A 15000-nucleotide genomic window follows, 5' to 3' on the forward strand; every position below is an offset into this window, starting at 1 on the left:
TATTTGTGTGTACATGTGGTCTATGTGTGCGTGTGGTCTGTATGTGTGTGTGTGTGTGGTCTGTGTGTGTGTGTGTGTGTGTGTGTGTGTGTGTGTGTGTGTGGGGAGCAGGTGTTTTCCTCCAGCTGTGATGGATCACCTGTCCCCCTGCGGGCCCCGGGCCACAGGCGGAGGTGATACGGTGAAACCAGCAGGAGGTTCCTGCTCTCAGCCTCCACCTCTGCCACAGCCCGCATGTCACAGCGCTGCATCTGATCCTCCGTGCTGTAGCCCTGCAGTGACGCCATTACTGCTGTTAATATTAGCACGGTGTTGTGGCCCTCAAGAGCCAAATTCAGCCTGAGAAGTCAGATATTTCACTCCTCTATAGAGGCTTTGCATTTGCGTCACAAATCTCCAATCAACCACAGCTGACTCCATCGAGAACTGCAGAAATAATGACCAAATATACAACAACCAGCTAGAAACAGAGAGCAGACAAGACATAGCTTGTTGTGGTGTGGCTGTAGATCCATTCAGTAACGTTCTCAGTAAAAGTGAATAGTGTGATAAGGTGGATTTGGTTACTGTGACACAGTAAACTGTCTTGTCTTTAGCCCTAGTCTCTACTCCAAAAAACTCTGGAGTGAATTCACAAAAGGAGCGTTAAACCATCGCAAAAAACAGAGAAAAAAAAACGTGTGATTCACAAACCAACCGCAGTGAATGGAAAGCGGAAATACATTAGCTAGCTAATGTGTTAACAAGACAGTGATGGTTAGCTGACCAGATACTATGGTTAGCTAGCTAACAAGCTGACATTATCTAAACACTAAATCAATCAGATGGATCGGTGATGAAATGATCAGTTCAGTCAGAAACAGACAGAAATTAACCGTCTGTTCAATTCTGTTGAGACGGACAAGTTGTACGTTTATAAATGCCATCAACTCGTTTTGTGAATTATATTTTGCTCACAAGAACAGACATGATTTGTAGAAAGTTATTTTTCCAAGCGTTGTAAACGGTAATATAGTTTGACAGTGTATCGTATAGAAGTGTGAAGAGATTCACCTTGACCTTGAATGACCACAGTTATTATGAGCAGTGACTAAGAAAGGTTTGCACTCGTGTGTTTCCCATTCATACTGAAGGAGCTGTGCAGGCTGGAAGGTTCAAGGAAAAACGACTCCTGTGAGATCCACAAGAAAATGGAAAATGCATCGGGCTGGTGCATGACTTTCTAACATTTGACATATTGAAGACCTGAGTCTGACGAGATGAAAACAAGATGTTTCTCTTAGGAAAACACTTGTGGTGTTTCTGCTATACAGTGCATGGAGTCATGAGAAATGTGGTGGAGGGATAGAAAGGAAACATGTAAGAAAGGTTCAAGGTTTGAAGAAGTCGCTCGATACCAAACACCGTGTAAACAAATGCCAAACATGCCTAAAGAATGACATTAACCAAAGTTCTGCAAAAAAATGTAAAGCTATTCAGAACTATTTCAAACTGCTTTTCACAAAAATCCATATGAAAATTGTTCTTCCCGTCGGTGTGAATAAGAATGAGGGGGAGCAGAGTCTCATGCCCCCCGACACAAACTGTTTCAAAATGGAGGCACCTGTTGTGTTTAGTATGAGAAGCTATATCTCTCCTTGATAGCAAACACAAACAGAGGATTTGTATTCACTGGGGGAAAAAATGCATTTCTATCTCCAACAAAACATCGGTTCTCATCGAGGTTTGTTCAAAACAAAGCCAGAAGGGAAAGCGCTGTGTGGAATTTCATGAGCTACAGATAGACCTGCTTACCACAGGGTAGTGGCAGCCGATTGGACGACAGTTTTTAGGGATCAGTGCTTTCATTTATTTTTTTCAAACAGTTCTCACATCTGGGGAACTTTATTTTTCTTGTGTCTGGTCTGCCATGTTGTCTCTTCTTACCATTAGGCAAAGGTAGACGACTGCCTTAGGACCCAGCAGCCAGAGGGAGGACAAGAATAGAACTAATATTATTTTTCATCAGTTTAACTTCTAGCGCAGTATTGCCTCTAGACTTTTATTTTCTTGACGCTGCACCATTTTCTTAGCCTGATATTCAGACTGAATGGCCATTTTGTTCCCAATCCATTATTGAGCCTGAGATTTTCTTCTAGTTAGCTGTTTTCTGTGTGGGGGGGTTGATTTTCCCCCGAACCAATCACTAGTGACCGACGTATCTGAACCGATCACTAGTGACCGACGTATCTGAACCGATCACTAATGACCGACGTATCTGAACCGATCACTAATGACCGACGTATCTGAACCGATCACTAGTGACCGACGTATCTGAACCGATCACTAATGACCGACGTATCTGAACCGATCACTAGTGACCGACGTATCTGAACCAATCACTAGTGACCGACATATCTGAACCAATCACTAGTGACCAACGTATCTGAACCAATCACTAGTGACCGTCTTATCTGAACCGATCACTAGTGACCGACATATCTGAACCAATCACTAGTGACCGACGTATCTGAACCGATTGCTAGTGACCGACGTATCTGAACCGATCACTAGTGACTGACATATCTGAACCAATCACTAGTGACTGACGTATCTGAACCAATCACTAGTGACCGACGTAGCCGCTCTGACATCACTTCAGTCACATGATGCTGCAGCCAGTCAGCCTCTACATCCAGGGTTAGCAGACATTTACCAACTGACCAAGAATGTCGGTCGATTTTGACATAAATATTGTTTTTGCAAAGACAATCTGTTGGTTAAGGAGGTGATTTCAACAAATCTATTCTGCCGAAACACCAATGAAAAACCACTGCACTAAGTCCCGCCCACAAAGGCTCAGATTGGTTCGATTGTTTCTCCGAGAGAGAACGAGCTGACTCTGAATTGCTCGACAAAATGTGAAAAGTGGGCGGGACGAGATTTAGGAGTCTGGAACCAGGCGAGAATTTTTTTACAAAAGATGTAAAGAAAATGAAGACAAAGCCACCCAAGAAGTCCCATGATCCACTTGGAGAGTTCCTACCTTCAATGAAGTTCAATAACTTAATTGAAGTTTGAATAAAACAAAAAAAAAAAGCGTCGGCAAATACACAAAGTGTGAATGCCTCCAAGCCATTTTGCTAATGACAGCTTTTCTTTACACTGTGCTGGTAAATGACACAATAATAATTGCTGTGTGTAAGTAACAACACAGCAACAGTCACTGTATCGGAAATGACAAAGTTATTATCTCTCCTAGTGATAACACGTTCATTTGCATTGTGAGAATCACTCTGTATGCCAGGCTTCGGTCCAAGACACTGTGCATTTTTATGAAATCAAAGTTGCTCTAAATCTGTTCAAATATAGAGATCATTACATCATCAAAACTGCTGCTATTTTGTGAGCAAAACGTCATAAAATATCTAAGAACTAGAGAATATTCCATGATGAATTTTACTCTTGGCAGTCATGGGCATGGCAGCAAATAATGTATCAGCATACTTCATTTTTTAACTTATCAATACTCTCTTTGGACGTATCAGCAAGGGTGGAAGTAACTGATTACATTTACTCCTGTTACTGTAACTGAGCAGCTTCTTGTGTACTTTTTGATACTTTTGGAGTATTTTTTAAAGTCAGTAATTTTACTTTTACTCAAGTACATTTTCCCTGAAGTATTGTAATTAGCTGCATTTTAAAACCCATCCATCACAGAACAGATTGTGTCTCTCCATCAGCAGCAGAAACTGGATCAACGTAAACTGACAAACTGTGGATCCATTCACAGTGAGAAGAGGAATCTGACTTTACTTTGTTTCTGCACTTTATTTTGTCGTTTCTAATGTTTCCAGTGAAAAGAATCTAGTTTGAACTCTGACCTCTCTCCTTTTAGAATCACATGGAAAAGATCACAGCTAACAACGTTCTCTGTTCTAAAGAGGAACTCAGGAACTTTTACTCTGAGGACATTTTAAATCAGACACTTTTTACTTTTACTGAAGGAGATTTTTACAGCAGTACTTTTACTTCTATTGAAGTAAAATATCATCAAAGTAACAGTACTTCTACTGGAGTAGGACATTGTAGTACTCTTCCCACCACTGCTTATCAATTGCCCCAGCAGCTTGATACTCACTCTGTATCGGTGATGACGTAACCGAAGACGTCGTCGTCGGCCTTCTTCCCGCTGGTCTTGACGTCCAGCTGAAGCTCCGGGACGTGCATGGTCTTCTTGTGCGGCTCCTCGTACACCACCGCCGCCGGAGGGGGCGCCACCTCCTTGATCCAGCCCTCCACCTCCGACACCTCCTCCACCGACTGGGTGGCGTCCTTCTTCTGCACCGTCACCTCCGCCTGGCTGGTCCGGCTCCTGACGTTCTCCAGCCCCACCTGGCGGCTCCTGGGCTCCGCGGCCGCAGCGGCCTGGTTTCTCTGCATCGGGGAGTCGGTGAAGGCGGTTTTGTCCAGGTAGGCCAGGAGTTTGGTGAACAGACTGCCGCTCTCAGCCTGAAAAGGGAGCGGAGACAAGATTTTGAGCAAAGTGTCAGCAAACAAAACAGAGATGGAAAGATTAAAGGCAGACTGAGCAGGATTTTCCCCCTTGAAATAAATAGCATAAACTCATCCAAAAATGATCCTACTCAATCATTATTTATGGCCCATTGGTAGTCTGTGACAGTGTGTGTGTCTGCAGAGAGCCTGCTGCCTTCTGCCTGGATTTTCTTATTTCTGAATGTTCGGGACATTTCTGGGCGTCTGCCTGGATTTTCTTATTTCTGAATGTTCGGGACGTTTCTGGGCGTCGACCTTTTGGCAGCAGGTGAGTCCGCCTGCAGCCAAAACCACTGCTGAGTCCTTTTATATCTAAAACTTTGAAAGTTGTGTTTACAAGCCACGACCGGCAAAAATCCTACTCAGTATGCCTTTAACGCTAACCAGACTGATGTGCAGGTCTGGGAGGTTTATTCACCAGTTTACAGCTGCAGAATTCCTCAAAAAGTTAGGAAGTGGGACCACTGACTGCTGCAACTTCCAAATCACAAGAGGCAGCAATTTATTTTAATCAGAAGAAAAAACATTTCAGACGGCCACCTAAACAGTGAAAAATTTCAGATGTTGTGCAGAATTCCTGGCCTAAAAATAACAATTTGCAGCTAATAGTGTAATAATCCTGTTAACATAATACATTTCCCCATTACATTACTGGGTTTTATATAAAAAATAGTTGAGTATAATGCTAAAACTCTCTATTGACAAAGATCACCAACAACCTGTTCCAGACAGTAATTTCATGACAAATTATTCAAATTTCCAGTGCTCTACCACCAGGAAGTAATTAGTTGTGTAAACCTCTATAATGACATTTGAAGACATTAGACTACAGTCGTAACGAGGCATTATCCGATCCAGATCTGTTGTCTATCGACTGAACGTCCCGGTCGCAGCTTTCTTGTCGGTGACGTCGGCGTGTCGGCGATCCGCAGCTTCAAACACCAGGAAATAATTGCCTTGAATCAAAGAACAGCCGACCTGTCAGCGCTTATTCTGAATATAATGGAATGTCTTATTATTCCTCCGCCGCTCGCCGCTGCGGGGGTAATTGCTCGTCTTGTCAAGGTCCAAAATCCAGTGTAGCAATACAGTCATACGAGCCAGAAACTAAACTTGTTCTGTCTTAACGGTGCTGGAAAAGTCCTAACTTCTGCACGGTGTCACGGCGTCGGAGGGGCAGCAGGGCGGAGACAGCTTCGACTGGAGCCGGGCCATAACTCAATATTATCGTTTATCGTCTTTCGGTGGAATCGTATCGTGATGAAGTGGTGATTTTGGGATATCATGACACGCAATTCTGCTGTCTTCTGAGTCTTCTGATAACAAGCAAATTTTATTGAAACACAAAAATGACAAAATGAGTTAAAGGATGCGGCTGGTGTTTTAAATACATTTCTTATCGTTAACAAATTGTATGAAAATAACAAAATCAACAATGCGTTTGCTCTCCTCCCGTTACTTTCCCACTTCCCACGTTCCCTTTTTAGCCGTCAACCCGGAAGTCATTGGTTCCAATTGTAAGCTAAAAACCTTTAAATACAGCTCACAAAGACATAGTTTACATTTTAAAAATCGCTAACGCTTACCATGAAAAGTCAGACTGTTGTAGTTATTACCAAATCAAATTCAAATGGGAACAAATTCTTCATTACGCCGGGGACTATTTTCTGTGCTACGGAACTACTTTCCTGAGAACGCAAACGTGTTTACAGTCGGCTTATTAAGTTGTTTGAGGAAAAAGTCGTCCGGCCCGGTGCATCGTGATGATGAAATATGCTGCATGGCTCTTTGACGTGTTTTTAATAGTTTTTTTAATACAATGGAGTTCTATGGCTGCTGGGACATGGTTGCATTGGGCACCGGCTACATGGACGAGACTTGTTAGCAAAACAAATTCATTTCTGATTTTGTTATTTTCATAGGATTTGTTGATGGTAAGAAATGCATAAAAAACACCAGCCTTATCCTTTAAACTCATTCCTAAGGATTTTTTTCAATATCGATATATATCACAAAATGGCTCACGTATGTAAAACCACATGTTAAAATAATCAAATTCATGTTTATCCCATTGAACCGAATGGCAACAAAACTGAATTTTTCAAATAATATTGCTTGAGTAAATGACTGAGAGGGCATAAAATGCGGCTTCTCTGGTGCATCGATTTCAAATAATTTCAAATTAGAGAAATCCGCACTCTCAAAAGATATTTTGATTTATTTTACATGTTTCAAATAAAAAATATACAGTTTGCCAAGCTGTATATTTTTTATTTGAAACATGTAAAATAAATCAAGATATCTTTTTGAGAGAGAGAATTCCTGTACAAAAATTGATAAAGTATTCTTACTTTCAGCGAAAAAATAATTTGTTCAGCACAGTGGGGAAAATTGCAATACAGTCGCATGCTGCAAGTCAAAAACTTCTGTACAATAGTCCTGAAAATGTACTAAACTTCTTCTTTATAAAATGACTGCACAAAGACTTATTTTCTGTACAATAGTAAAAAAAAAAAAAGAGTATTTCTTTGTGCTAAAACTCAGTAGAACTTGACGTTTCTGTCAAAGTCCCAGAACAGCTGGTGAAGTCTGTTCAGCGGATGAAACGCTCGTCATCTCCGCCTTTATAGGTGATATCAAACACCTAAAAACCCTCTTGGAAACTGCAGGACCGGGGTGCAATTCCTCCCCTCACACAGAATATTACATCATTTTTCATAACACCAGTCTTAACTTCGACATTTTGTTGTTTTTTTTTTTTGCCTACCTTGTCTTTGGCATTAGGCTGCTCTGCATCCGTGTGGCGCTCTGTTGGGAAAGAGAGCGTCAGTGTGTGTTAACGCATTTGTGTGTTCATCAGAGACAGACAAAGAGACACAGACAGAATGAAAGAAGAAAAACAAAGAAACAAAGAAAGAGAAAGAAAGAAAAAGAGCGATGATAAGCAGACAGTACAGCAACAGTCTGCATGTTTCTTATAAGGTAAAAAAAAAACTGGGAACTAGAAGCAGTAAAAGCCTATTCTCTATTTCAAGGGCTCTTTTTTATATCTCCAACACATTCTGTTGTAATGTTTGACTGGCACATTTGTTTGTTTCATTGGTCATTTAGTTAGTCACTGAAAAAAACACATTACAGAATCAGCATTAAAAACATTTGTCTCCATGTTGTTAATCAAGCCGGGCCACAATTTTGCCATTTGGTTCATTATTCTCTAATTCTGTAGCCTATTCTTTAAGCTATTCAGTGGAAGCTTTTATTGAAAGCAGCGGACGGTGCCTGGAGTGCAAACATCTTCAGTAGGGGAGGTCAGAGCAGGAATTGAACCCCAAACCCTGGCAGAGTTAGTGCCTTGCTCTATGCATCGAATCCCATTTCCATTTTTCCTATTCCTATTTTTATGTTCCACTCTTGAGGCCAGATGTCTTATAAGCTCCTCCGGATTTGTTTTTTTTAAATCTCACATACACAATCTATATACACTCACCCGGCCACTTTATTAGGTAACTCATTAACACAAACAGCCTGCTCCTCCAAACAGCGAATCACGTGGCAGCAACTCAATATATACTGTAAAGCATGCAGACATGGTGAAGTGGTTTCGTTTTTTTGTTTGGTCTGACTGTTGGTTCAGCATCTCAGAAACAGAGCTGCTCTCCTGAGATTTTCACCACTACAGTTTGTAGAGTTTTTACACAGAACGGTTCGATAAACCAAAAACATCCAGTGAACGAAAACAGCTTGTTAATGAGAGAGGTCAGAGGTGAAAGGTGAGAGAATGGGCAGACTGGTTCAAACTGATAGAAAGGCCACAATTGCTCGAATAATGGCTCTTTATAACAGTGGAGTGCAGAAGAGCATCTCACAACACACAAGTTGTTGGCCCTTATAATATATAAATATGATAAATGGACCTACAGATGACCAGCCGCTAATACATAGGTGTACCTAATAAAGTGGCCGGTGAGTGTATGTATACTTGCTATAATTTGTGCTCAGTATCTTAAATGTGCAAACAAATAAAGCCAAAAGCAGAGAATTAAGAGTTATAAAACTACCTTGAAGCGCCGCCTGCACCATGGGAGCGCTCTCCTGTGTCTTCACTGTCGGAGCGTTCTCCACCTCCTTCTCCTCTTCCTCGTTTCTGACCTCCTCCTCCTTCCCCGCCTCCACATGCCCCCCCTCCTCCTCCTCCTCCTCCTCCTCCTCCTCCTCTCCCTCCAGGTCTCTGGGTCCGGGTCTGCCCCGGGTCAGGCCCGCTTTCTGGCCCCCCCGGTCCTGCTCGACTACCTGCAGAGCGTCGGCTATCAGGCGGGACAGCTGGTCCAGGTCCTGGGTCGTCATCTCGTCCATGTCCACATGCTGCCGGCCCACGTTCTTCAGCACGTTCTGGATGAACCTCTCTGCAGGAGAGACGGAGCGAGGTGGAGAGGAGGGAGGGAGTCAGACATCGGACCAGTGAACTGTTTGTCACTACACCTATTTCAATTGTCTTTTCATTTCAAGACAAATTTGTGTACATTTATTGCACTTGAAAGTGAGTCTGTCTCTGACAATGGATTGAAGGTGCTGCATGTAGCATATTGTGCTTCTCAAAATTTCAGGAATAATCTGCAACATTTTCATATAAATAGCCTAAATGTGTGTTTTGCTACGCTCTATCGCTGACTGATAGAACACAATAGTGATTGAAAGCTTTTACATTTTCTACATTTCCCTGGAAAAATCCTCTGGTGCACACAAAGTGATGCGTTTTACATTTCCAGTTTGTTTGGAATAAACAGAAGAAGAAGAACTGGGTAGTTAGCATGAGCAGTGATAGCCACCATGGCTGAACAGACAAAGAAAAGAGAAACTCAAACTGCAGCAACAGAAAATCCAAGGAAAGAGACCTCACAGTATTGATTGACAGGTGTAGAAACACTACAGCAATGAGCACTTAGCACCAAAGATGGAGACAAAATAAAATTTAAAAAAAACACAGATTTTGCAGATTACCACTGCCCAAAAGCCATATTTCCCATAAACCCTGTTGCTTCCTGACTGGATGTCCCTACCTGGCATTTTTATTGGAGAGCAATAAGAGGGATAAGAGTCAATAACAGCCAATATGCATTCTGGCCAGGTAAGATGATGTGAAGTTGAAAGTACGCAGCTAGAATTGTGGAACTAGAATAAAGTTGTGTATTATTTACAAAGTGAAAAGCGTTCCTGTTTTGTGCCATAAAGCAATCCAGCAGATTTCCCTCCAAATCTGACCCGGTGGCTCACAGTTTAAAATGCAGAGTAGAGACGATCTTCTCGGCGATCGTCTTGTTTGTTTACAGTAATTATACTAATGTCTCAAAATGAACATGGTCGTGATTTGCTGATGTTAAAATGCTACACATACATTGCACCTTTAAACACGTACCATCCACTGAACTGAGCGGATCCTTGACTGAAGACCCCTGACTTCCTCCCATCCTCAGAAGCCTGGACTTTGATGTCTCTTTTTTGAGTCCAGAATTTTCTATTCCATTACTGTAGAAGGGCCTCAGGCGGGAGGAGGGCGCCTCCTGCCGCTCGGGGTTTCCCCCCCCACCCTGCAGGGCCAGCTGCCCAGAGAGGAACCGCCTCAGGGCGGACAGGAGGAGCTCGGCCTCGGCCTGGGAGCCGAGGCGCTGGGCGGCTGCGGGTCTCTCCTTCTGCAGAGGCTGCAGGGAGGACAGAGGAGAGAAGCTGGGAGGAGACGACTTCTGACCCCCGCCCTGGGCCTTGGAGCGGTAGTAGTCTGCGGGGATGCCCGACTGGAAACGGTCACTCTGAAAGAATAAACACACAGATATTCACATAGAGTTCATTTCCAAAAACGCAACCCGACAGTAAACTATTCTGTTCAACCGACTCATTAATGTGCGTTCACACTGCAGCTGAAAATGTCTCAATTCTGATTTGTTCCCTCACATGTGACACAGATCTGATGTTTCCTAATCAGTGTGAATAGTAAAAAGCTGCATTGAGTTGCATTTTTTCCAATTCTGATCTGTGTGTGAATTGTGTCATTCACCTGACACAACTGTCATAATTTCAATACCCAGCTTAACATGGAGGACAGCGAGACACAGCAATGGAAAGAAAACCTAACATCTGACCTGATTGGTATTTGGGGAGACGCCTCAATTCAGTCAAAACTCACAGGCACATGACATGACCATGAAGAAAGAAAAGCCAGCACTCATAATGTCCTTTTGTCATATATTTGAATGGGCAGCTAGGACATTATGAGTGTTGGCTTTTCTTTCTTCACGTATTAATCTTTGGCCATGCACCTAAGGAGGATTTTCTTGATCGAGTTGTGCTCGCACTTGGCGGAGTTTGGACATGACATGACCATGACAGAAACTTGTTGAAACAAGGGGGTTAAAGCATAGCTACAAAAACGGATATGTGATTTTTTTTTTTCTTTTTTACGATTATTATGGGGGAATTTTCGCCTTTATTACACAGATCAAAGCAGAGAGAAACAGTAAAGACTGGTACGCTATGCCACACATGTTTTTTCAGCATTGCTGTCACTTCATATTGGCCTTGGATATGGGTTATATCCTAGAATAGACAACAAAATCAGATATGAGCAGCACTTCAGAATTGAGCTTGAAGGCCTGCAGTGTGAACATAGCCAGAATACTGCAGGACCAGACAACACTACTGCTCTTCACTACTGTTACCAGCTATGATGCTACACTTTCATCCACTCCTTTGAATATGTACTTGTAGTGTGTTTACATTTAATCTACTGTTGCATACACTTGTGCATGCACATCTGGTGCACATGTGAGTTTTTTTGTGTTGTTTTCTCTCTGTTTTTTTAAAGGAGGCAGGTGTTTGGGTGTGTGTGCACGGCAGGGTGGGGCTTTATGCAGACGCTGGGGTAAAAACAAATGCCCCACCTGCTCTTCCTCCACCCATAGCTGAAGCAGGGAGTGGTGGGGGGGGGGGGAGCTGAAGGTTATTATTTCCCTGCTATTGTTGTCATTTCACATTGATTGACATTCATTTCTAGTTCCTGTTTACTCTCCTGACTGTAAAACGGTTAGTAATTCTGAAACTCTTGGCAGGGAAAAGTGAATTTGCAACACCGTCCCGTCCCTCAGCAGCTAGTCATGAGGCACTCGAGCCCCAAATGTTGAGAGCTGGAGCTGCTCAGCAGTCCACAGCAGAAGCCTGTGGTTGTACTGGGCAGCACCCGGGGGCGATGCTGTACTGTATGAATGCAAAGCACGGCGCCGCCGCTGCTGCACCAGAGCACGCTGCTCAGCTGAAACGGCACACTCATCCTGCCTGAGCGGTTTGTGTTTACTCTGCTGTTTTACAGAGCGTCTTGTCTGAGTCCTGTTGTGTTTTCGCCCTGCACCCATCGCCTGTCAGTCCTGTACTGTGTAGCTGTCTTGTAACGCGTCAGCGCCGATTTACTGGGTCAAAAATCCTTGTGCAGCTGTTGTACCTGGCAAAATAAATAGATTTGGATTTTGAAGAATCATTACCTGAGGTTCAACATTCAACAAAAACACGGAGGATCTAGTCTGTAAAAGTGTTTTCTTGCTGTCAGCCAAGGACAAGCTTTCCATTATCCTTTAAAAAGTACCAGAGCATTTTTTTTAATTTTGTGACACCAATCATTTCATAAGAGTATTTGAACATGGAAATCACATTCTGTCTGGATGTGAAGACTTTCATCCAGCATTTGAAAATATAAAGTTTAACAAAATGACTGCTGACATGAAAATAAAGCCCATTTTCGAAAAAACAAGTTATTAGGCTTTTATGCAATCACATTAACAAAAACCATCAGCTGCAACAAAAGGCTGCCGGCTCCATTAACGCCCACCTAGCGGAACAGAAATAGTACAAGCCTAAGTAATGGTTAAATTATCATAACAATGCAAATATAAGCGGTTAAGATTTCACTTTAGTCTTCCTCACAGTAATCACACTTCTTTATGATTTGTATGGACGAGGCTCCCGCTGATATTTGCCACTGCCACTCACAGTAAGCCTCTCCTCAGCCTCTCGACACCACCCGAATGTCTTTATTCATCCGCTTGACGCAGTTTGAGGCAGTTATCAGTTTACACCACATGTGCCCTCCAGCCCCCTCCAGCCCCTCTCCTCCCCTTTCCCTTTCCACCAAACGCACGAACCCGGATAGAAAAGGCCAGGAGCCCGGAGCGACGCCTCCGGGCTCCGCGTCTCCTCGGTCCGTCCGTCTTCGGCACAATCCCCCAGCGGGAGGAAAAGGCCTCTCCCCATTCAGCCGCGCTCTCGCCCCCCCCCTCTCCCCCGAGTGACGGACATGACGGAGAGCCAATCACGTGGAGAGTTATTAATTAGGGGGGTGAACTCCTGAACTCTCAGCTGGTATTATTTCACTCGTAACGGTCACGCTGGGAGAAGCCATCAGTTACAGCGCGGGAAGCGGGGGCGATTCACAAACCAGGGAGCAGACTGACAACGAAAGATGACACCGGAGTCCCCGTTGTGCAGGTGTGTGTGTGTGTGTGTGTGTGCGTCTTTGTGTGTGTGTAAGTCTGTATATGAGTGTGTTTGTGTGTGTGTGTGTGTGTGAGGCAGGTGTTTGGGTGTGTGTGCACGGCAGGGTGGGGCTTTATGCAGACGCTGGGGTAAAAACAAATGCCCCACCTGCTCTTCCTCCATCCAAAGCTGAAGCAGGGAGCGGGAGGAGCTGAAGTTGATTATTTTGGCTGCTGTTGTTGTTATTTTACATTTATTGACATTAATTTCTCATTGTTTCATTTACTGTTTTTATTCACTGCTTTGGCTGGATTCACTATTTACCTCCCTAATATTTTTTCATCAAAAATTATTCATTATTTCATGTAACCCTGATGAAGGCATGTCGCCGAAATGCGTTGTTTTTTACTGCATCCATTAAAGTTTTTTGAAGAGCATCCATCGGCCTTCAAGAGTAGCTGAATTTTTTCCTTTTCCAGTTATTTCCAGTTCATGCTCCTTGGTTTAAAGACGAAGTTGCGACGGTTCTTCTTCTGGTACTTCCCTAACATTTTGCAATTTTGAAAATTTGTGCTATACAATATCACTTGGAATGTCAAATACCCAGACTAGCTGCGAAAATCTAAGTGAGGAAAGTGAATGAATAACGCTCTCGCTTCCCAAAGGGTTTGAATCCGGCCCAGGACCTTTGTCGCATGTCGTCCCCAATGTTTCCTGTCTCTCTCTCCACTTTCACCTCTCAAATAAAGGCAAAAACAACCATCTTCTTCTGTCGGCAGTGTTTCGTTGCAAAAAGAGAAAGAAAAAGAAAAGGCCAGTTTGGAGCTGCTGTTGGATGCGAGGAAGACGACACGTAGTCTATCTAGAACTGGAGGTAACTAATGTTTATTTAACGTTACCTTCAAGCTGCACAGATCTGTTTCCTGAGTCTCACTTCAGTGTGTTTGTACCTATAACTTACAGTCTGTGATCTGTACATGCAAACTGGTTTTCATTTATTTGCATCGGCGTCAAGGAACCCGTCGTTGGGTTGTCACACTACAAGACAAAAAAAATCCCCCAAAAATCTGACAAGCTAGACTTAACGTTGGGGAGTCGTACAACGTCGCCTACATCACATCTGCCGTCTTCCACTATGTCACACGGAGTAAAAACGAAAAACGAAAAAAGACAATTTCGTGTCGTCTGAGCCTGGCATAAGGAGGCACCCATGGGATCTCCCTCACCTTGCTGGCGGGGTTTAGGCCGGCAGGGGACGGCGTCTTGGGGAGGAGGCCCAGGCGCTGGAGGTACGCCTGGAGGTTTCTGCTGAGCTCCTCCTCCACCGGCTTCACCCTCTGGTCCGCCGGGTCCATCGCCTCAGCTGCCGGTCTGAAGGAGAGAGATGGATGGAGAGAGGAAGGAAAACAGGGAAAGTAAGTGAGTATTTATGTTTTCTTGAACCAATCATGTGCTCCACGCCGCCTCAGACTGAGCATTTTAGAGCCAAGCGTAGAGATAATTCCTCTTCAAGAAGTCATTGCAAGGCGTGAATACATACTTAATGAAAAAGGGAACTTCACTGAATATGTTCTGTATCTGTCCAAATAATCCTGTTGCCTGAAATGTTGGACCATGTAAAAAACGGGCTGTTCTTCAATAAAATTAAAGTCGATGTTCTGCACTTTATCCTCATTATGTCATTATGTCATTTCACATCCAAATTATTGATGTTCATGCCAAAAGTTCAGGAGGAGAATTTCTCATGTTTTATTAATCCACTTACCGCTCAGCAGTGCACACTTTTACACAAATCTCTACAAACCTTTTTTCGACCCGGGAGGAATGTTGGTCAAATTCAATCATCAAATTATCTCAATAATGAAATATTGTGCTCCCCATTTAGGAATATGACCAACTATAAACCTTTCTGCCTCAGTTCACTTGCCTTTCACATCTCACCACCTCCCT

The 15000-nt window shown here is 43.3% G+C and overlaps 1 protein-coding gene across 1 annotated transcript in view; it reads right to left on the reverse strand.

Moving 5' to 3' along the window:
- LOC139917389 (receptor-type tyrosine-protein phosphatase N2-like) overlaps positions 1-15000 on the reverse strand; it is a 186661-nt gene that overhangs the window by 160472 nt on the left and 11189 nt on the right. Inside the window, exons 3-7 of the mRNA XM_078287538.1 lie at positions 14277-14421; positions 9950-10232; positions 8595-8939; positions 7304-7344; positions 4121-4491 (exon numbers count right to left, since the gene is read on the reverse strand). Of these exons, the coding sequence (XP_078143664.1) occupies positions 4121-4491; positions 7304-7344; positions 8595-8939; positions 9950-10232; positions 14277-14421 (1185 nt within the window). The remainder of the gene's footprint in view (positions 1-4120; positions 4492-7303; positions 7345-8594; positions 8940-9949; positions 10233-14276; positions 14422-15000) is intronic.

This window comes from Centroberyx gerrardi, chromosome 13 (genome assembly GCF_048128805.1).
Source record: "Centroberyx gerrardi isolate f3 chromosome 13, fCenGer3.hap1.cur.20231027, whole genome shotgun sequence".
Taxonomy (NCBI): Eukaryota; Metazoa; Chordata; class Actinopteri; order Beryciformes; family Berycidae; genus Centroberyx; species Centroberyx gerrardi.